This window comes from Rhinolophus hipposideros, assembly GCF_964194185.1.
Source record: "Rhinolophus hipposideros genome assembly, chromosome: 23".
NCBI classification, from domain to species: Eukaryota; Metazoa; Chordata; class Mammalia; order Chiroptera; family Rhinolophidae; genus Rhinolophus; species Rhinolophus hipposideros.
In genome coordinates, this window is record NC_138069.1 from 41,643,474 (window position 1) to 41,650,775 (window position 7,302).

A 7,302-nucleotide genomic window follows, 5' to 3' on the forward strand; every position below is an offset into this window, starting at 1 on the left:
GTTGACACCTGGGAGGATTTTGATCTCTGATAGATGGGCTTTTCAGGTCTCTGATTCCCATCCTTCAGGACAAATAGCATTTCTTCCACAGAAGGTCTGCATGCAGCCCTAGCTCTACCCTTTTCCATGCGGGATTTGCAAGACTATGTTTCTCTGGCTGGTGGATGGAAATACTGTTGCAGTCATAACATAGTTTACTTCTGACTGGTTTGTAGATGCCTATGTCAGTGATAAATTACGTACATATAATTTTTCAGTAAGACAAGGGAATCAAATCGTTCTTTAGGTTGTATTTTTTATTTCATCTTTGGGGTATATTCAAGAAAAGGCACTGATACAAAGGGGGCCGGAATCTTATCAGCATTTGGTTTTTATTTGGATATTCTGTCCCATCATTTAATACCGTGCTTATCACATTTAAAAAATTCTCAACAAACGGACAGTTTCAGTGGGCCCCAGAGGGTGGACTGCCCCAGATGTGCGTGTTCCTGCTCCCCATTTACCGGATGTCATTTCTTCTGTGTAAATAGGTGGAAAATGAGCATCACAGATGTCCTTAGTGCTGACGACATTGCAGCAGCCCTGCAGGAGTGCCAAGGTAAAGTGCAAGTGAGGCAGGGGCAGCTTTGTCTCAGGTATTTCCACTTCTGGCAAAGCCACAAAAATTAAAATGTGAACTTAGTTGAAAATTCATGGGAACAGAGAATTAAACTGTTATTTATTAACTAAAATTATAGGGATATGAGATCTGAGCATATAATTAGATTTCTGTAAGGCGAAAGAAAGTAAACGTGAAAAAAGAAATTCGTGAATGCCCAGACAGCCTGTTTGAATCCAATGATTGCACTTCCCACCGCCAGATAGACCCGTGAGGCTGTGGTTTTGGAGACACAGCCTGGAAAATGCGCAGTGGGAGGTGCGAAGGAGAAAAAAAGACAGAAGGGGACAAATCGAGTGGAGAGGGAAAGCTGAGGAAGGCGGTGGGTAGGAGATGATACTCAAAGCCATCCAGTCTTGGCTGCCTCAAAATCTTGGACTTAAAATTTTAACAAAACTTGAATAGAGCATCCCTATGGCTCAATGATATTATGAAAAGTAGTTTTGATAACCTATGTTTTCAGCACCTTGGCCCAAATACGGACTGTGTGATCCAATGAGCATTAGAATAACCCATTCTCTGTTCTTCAGACCCAGATACTTTTGAACCCCAAAAATTCTTCCAGACATCAGGCCTCTCCAAGATGTCGGCCAGTCAGGTGAAGGATGTTTTTCGGTTCATAGACAACGACCAGAGTGGATACCTGGATGAAGAAGAGCTTAAGTAAGCTTTGTCCTAAGCCTGTCTTGCACCCCGACATTGCTAGGGGGGCTGGAGCACAGTGGAGGCCAGTTTGCTCGGCATTTCTTCAATGGACAGCCATGATGCCGGTCATTCGGCAGGGCCTCCGGAAAGGGAAGAACATGAGTCAGGTAGATGTGTTGGCTACTCATCTATCCACGCGACGCCCTGAGGCTGTAGGTGCTAAAATTCACTAGCTTTAGGGTTTTTCTTTGGCAAGTGGACTTATCGATAAAACTCTGAAAAACTTTCAAAAACAAAATGCCCACCATTAGTTTCCACAAGGAAGGAAAATGTTGCTGGCTAAGACCTTGACTGATGATCGCAACTGCTGGGAAAAGATGGTTTGCTTCAAGAGAAAAAGAAAGGGTAGGCGGAGAAATGCATGATCTTTCAGAAAATTCCCCTCGATCTTTATTATCCTGTAGGTTTTTCCTCCAGAAGTTTGAGAGTGGTGCTAGAGAACTGACAGAGTCAGAAACCAAGTCCCTGATGGCGGCTGCAGATAATGATGGAGACGGAAAAATTGGGGCTGATGGTATGTTCACACCTGTACGTAGCATAAAAGACTAGCTCAGGGAGCATCTGGGGGGCTTGGGCCAGGAGAGCGGACTAATGTGGGTTAAAATCCCCTTTTCTTAACTTTGCTGAGCCTCAGTGTTCTCATCTATAAAATGGGACTAAAGTGAGGGTGCAAATGATACATGTAAAGATTCTGGCATAATACCTGGAGATGTACCATAGAAGCTGGTCCCACTGGTCATTGTCTATGAACAAGAAAATACCCATCATCTGACAAGGGGACTAGCTAGTTTCCTGGCCAGTTATTTGCAAGACAGCCTCACGCACCCTGAAAATAGTGTAAGGAATTTCTACCCATGGTATTTGAGTCCCTGTAAACAGGGGAAGGGTTGACATTCTCAAGTGTGTCGCATACTAATGAGTTTATTAACTTGAGTAGTAAAGCCTCTTAGCTTTCAAGAGTAAACAAATGTGTTTTATTGGATATTAGCCCACCAAGTGGACAATATCAGAGACCACGCAAATCAATTCAAACACCACTTATGGAGTCTGCTGAGTGCAGAGCCCAATATTCAAAATTTTAGCATAATTGCATGGCTGTAGACTTATTTTCATCTGATTTTGCCATGTTGCTTACATGATTTTTAACTACTTTGTGCCTGCAACTCAGGAGAACTTACACATGGTCCTTATGGTGGTATTGATTTGAAAACTTATACATGGTCCTTATGGTGGTATTGATTTGAAATTAACAACTGTTACTTTAGATACTTATTTTGAAAATCTCATCAAAATGAAACCACTATAACTTACTACATGAGAGTTAAGGTAGCTCCTGTAAATAGCTCAGAAAAATAGTGTAGGTAAGGAAAGATTGATTCATTTAAACCCAACCAGGAGAGAGTCCCAAACAGGCAAAGCTGACCAGTAAATATAAAGTAAACTCCAAGTTTTCAATTCCCATCTGTAGCATCCATACAATATTACTATTGTTGTCTTTCTTCTAGTAATATGAACTTTTGGGGATAGAGAAAAGTTAGTTCCAAGTCCTACCCTATTAAATATTTCCTAAAAATGCAAAACGTAGCTACAGAATAGAAGAAAACCTTCCATTTCTGTCTTAAATTAACAAAAAGTTGAAACGTCACAGAAAGTGTGGGCTCTACTGAAAAGCTAAAGGTGTTTGTTAGATTAGATTACAGAGCAAGATGAAACGCTATTGACTATCTGGACCTGGTCAGTGACACTTACATTTTTCCTCCCTGCATGCCCTTTGAGGGGGCCAGGCCCAACATCTGGCAATTTGCTGCGCTTCCTTTCCTCTTCAGAACTCTCACTGGCCATAGCATGTCCCAAGCCGTTTCCACTGACCCCGTTCTCACCTCTTCTGTTCTAGAATTCCAGGAAATGGTACATTCTTAAAGAGCCCAGACTATGGAAATAGACACAATCAGCTGGAAGCCCTCAAAGCCCCAGGAATGGGAAACCCCACATCCTCCCCCTAATTTATTTATTAATGTCCCCTGAAATGCTTCTGTGACTTGCGCGTTGTTTTAGTGAGGTAATGAGACAGTCGTTCATGACTTTCTGATGACTCCCGTAAGGCCCTCAGCAGACAATGCCTTTAAAAATGATCCAATAAAGACACGTTTCTCATCATCTGCTGACGTGTGGGTGTGGTTTTTTTCTCAGTAAGGGAGATGGATGAAAGCAAGTTGGGGACTTTTAGAAAGATGTCTGGGCCTGTCAAGCATTGAGCAAGCCATGCCCTTGTGCATGAGCAAACAAGGAAAAGAGTTCGGAAAAAGGTCACAGATAAGTGGCATTGTCAGGCTAGGGTTTCTCAGCGATTTACTCAAGTCTGAAATTAATAGGAAGAGATTTCAGGCAGCATAAAATCACTCTTGCTTATGTGCTTTCTACTCACTGGGTATTAGATTTCCATGTGAGATTTAAATAAAAGCAAATGATACAAGACAGAATAAAAGTGTGAGGCTTCAGTGGGCTGTAAAGCTAAGGAGACTTGCTACGCTAGCTTAACACAGACTGAGCTTAAAGCTTCTTTTTTTTTTTCTTAACGACTTTCCTGCTCTGACCCAGCCTCCTGCTGCCTCTCCCTCCCCTTCCTCAGCCACTATTTTCCTGGCTCTTATTTGATACCACCTGAACCAATTCCACCGAGAAGTGTCTTAACATTTGAGGCGAGCCTCGAGCCTCGGGGGTCCTGTTACAGGGTTTTCATTAGTGTGGGGTGATCTCAAGCCAGGAAATTCTCATTAGGCTGATTTCCAGGTGGCAGGTTAAAGCTTTGGCTGACCCCAGGGGGTTTGAGGACTCCTGGGAGGAACTGAGCTACTTTCCTGAGAGCAAGATCAAAAACTCACACTTTTCACCCCAACACCCAAGCTCACAAGGCCCTGGGCTCTCCTGGATTGCTTCCATCATACTGTTACTTAGGCTTTTGGAGGATCCCTGTGTTTGGGGAGCAGCTTTTCAAAGTGTGGGGCATGGACTACAAGAAGACCTCAAGGTGACTTTAGTGGGCCAGAGATCACCAGTTTTTATTTTAATAACCATGTGTTTATTTTAATATTTTAGTTTGTGAATCCCTCGGAATATAGGCAGCCAGAGGGGCTTGCTGGTCACTGCTGATGACCTAAGAGCCTTGATTCTTGAAACAGTCCACATATTGCCTTCACCTCCACACCACACATGGATACACTGACCCTTCCGGTATTTTCAGTTCATTCTATTCCCTGCAAGGGGTGCTCTCTCAATAACTGAAAGTCATCCTGTAGCCCTCTTTCCACCGGGTTCTGGCTACCACACGCCTTGGAGAAACAATGTGAATGATGATACTTTACAAATAATGGTTGTGAGTTTTTAATTGACGAAGCCAACACCCATTGGAGCAGCAAAGCAACCTCACCCCAATCGAGGTAAAGATCGTGGGTTCCTTTTGCTTTTTTGTCACTAGGAGGGCATCTGTATGGGAATAAGGACTGGAGGGGTTACATGGAGCACCCGGGGACGCTGTGTCATTGGGGCGCACTGATGTTCTGACTGTCTTGGGGAAAATGCTTAGAGGACAGATGTGTGCGAGAGGATAAGTTGCCATACAGTTTCCACAGGAAGAATAATGGTCGGTTATTAATAAATTTGGTTCATCCTACTGTTTCAAAAGGATAATTCAAATCATTTTTGCCCATTTCAAATATGGTAATTTTTCATTCTTCCAACCCAGTTTTAGGAAAATTTTAGAGTCTCTGTCAACAGGCAAGAATGGCAATCAAAAGGAGACATCTTGCTGTATTTAACACCCAAACAGTGTCAGGTGGCGTGCTTAAATGAAACCCAATAATCCTGTCTTCACTCATATCAGTTTTTAATTATGTTGTTTGGATTTGGGTGTTTTGGGGTGAAGGGGGATGAGTATTCCATCTCTGAATGCAGGTAACAACAGCTCTGGGCATTTGATCATATTTGGAAATTAGCACTGTTTTTTTTGTTGTTGTTTTTTTGTTCGTTAATTTTCCTAACTTTAAATATTGCAGAAACATTAGCATTTCCAAATCCTTGGTGAAATGTGATTTGAAAACAAAAAATGGTTTCAAAATCTACCTGACTTTAGTCATTATGTAAATTTCATACTAAGCAATTGATTTGTATATGGGTCCTATTCAGTACGTGCCTTACAGAAAAAAAGAGTAAAAGGATATACAGCAAAATGTTAACAGTAGCTCTACCTGCAGCTGGTAGGATTACACAACCATGAGATAAGCCTGGAGCCTTTCCAAAAGCAGAGCATAATGAGTACAGAAAATTAAAAACAGAGATGTAGAATTTACCCAATTATTGTCATGAAGCCAAGTAACAATACAGTCTGATCTTAAAAAGCTTTCACACAAAGGATGGATCCCACACTCAACGAAAAGCCCTGCGTATCATGCTGTTCCTGAAATCCCTACTCAGTTTTTTTTAGACTCAATTGTAATTTTACATACTGAGGGAAATTTTTAAATGATCATATCTAGAGTCAAATCAAATCTGGAAAGACCCTCAATAAAATTCCAGTAATCCAGAAAGGGGATTGATAAGCATGTAAACAACTTTATTTTCATGGTTGTTTTCTCTGTGTTTACCTAGTTTGCAGATAACCACCCACCTGTACTCAGGAGTCAAATGATATTTGACTTTGAAATGAAGGTCTAAATGGCATCATATGTTAGAGCTGAAAAACCTGGTGTCTGTTATTTTTCCTAATTGCTTATAAAATAGGGAAGCAATGATGACTATAATTTGAACGATTTTTACTTATCACTTTGGCTTATTGTTTGGGAGAGTACTTTATAATTTAATGAAATATGATCTCAAGGCCGGCTTCATGAACGTGCTTGACTGTTGAGACTAATAAGAATGATTAAAATACTTCACACATTATTTGGTAGTATTTTGCTTCCGGATAGCACATTATGAAATAGTTACACGATTTTTAAAATGTATAGGTTTCACAGTTCTTTCCAGCTCAAAAAAGTGCAGCAAAACAGTGAAGACTTCAACATGATTTTTAAAATGTATAGGTTTCACAGTTCTTTCCAGCTCAAAAAAGTGCAGCAAAACAGTGAAGATTTCAGAAATACGTGTCTATTTGTTCAGGTTTACAAGTTCCATAGTTAGTTCTGCGTAACGACTACAGTTTCATTTTGTGTAATGAGTACTCAGGAATCCAATTTCAAGCAAAAAACTATCTTGTATCTCTTCTGCCAATGTTAAGGTATGGTATTACCTTGCAAACACTTAAGAAGGCAGATGAAATTGGAATCACCAGGATCGTTTTCACTGGGCCTGTTAATTTATTCACTGGAAAGACTATTCATTTACATAACATTTTAACAGGTTTCAAAAAGTTACGTTTTTGGTAGGGAGTGGATTTTGACATAATTTTCATAGAAACTCTATAATGGATATACAAGGATTCACATCTGATTTTTAAATTATAAAGCATTTCAAGCTTTCAGATGAGAATACACGGCGACATCAACACCTGCGCACCTATCACCTCACTTTATCAAATCTTGGCATGAACTGCCTGCTGGCTTCCTAATTCGCGTCTGTCAACTTGCTTAGGCTGTGAGTACTCAGTTAGGGTGGGCCACAAAAACCACTGGCCTGAGATTTACAGGGTGGGGCATGAAGCAGCAGCCAGGGACTGCTGGGGTGGTCCCTTACCTCTTGGCTCCCCTCTTTGGTGTGGGGTCCTCTTTCAGCTCCCAGTTCCAGGTGTGTGTTTCCTAGCTTTTCCTGGAGGACCCTGATTGTCAGAAATGGAGGTGTGGGAGACGGACATGAATTCCTGTGTGTCCTCACCGTGTCCGTTTACATCCCTCCTCCCTTCCTGATTGCCTGCTCTGCAGACTTCAGGCTTCAGCACTAGATGAAGG

General features: G+C 41.4%; 1 protein-coding gene across 1 annotated transcript; it reads left to right on the top strand.

The window, feature by feature from the left end:
* Positions 1-537: 537 nt before the first annotated feature.
* On the top strand, positions 538-3,283 carry OCM2 (oncomodulin 2; the record flags this gene model as incomplete). The annotated part of the gene is made up of 4 exons (XM_081035287.1): positions 538-598; positions 1,189-1,321; positions 1,768-1,877; positions 3,258-3,283. 4 exons carry the CDS (start codon positions 538-540, stop codon positions 3,281-3,283), a joined length of 330 nt encoding a protein of 109 aa, XP_080891413.1.
* Between the last annotated feature and the right edge of the window lie 4,019 nt (positions 3,284-7,302).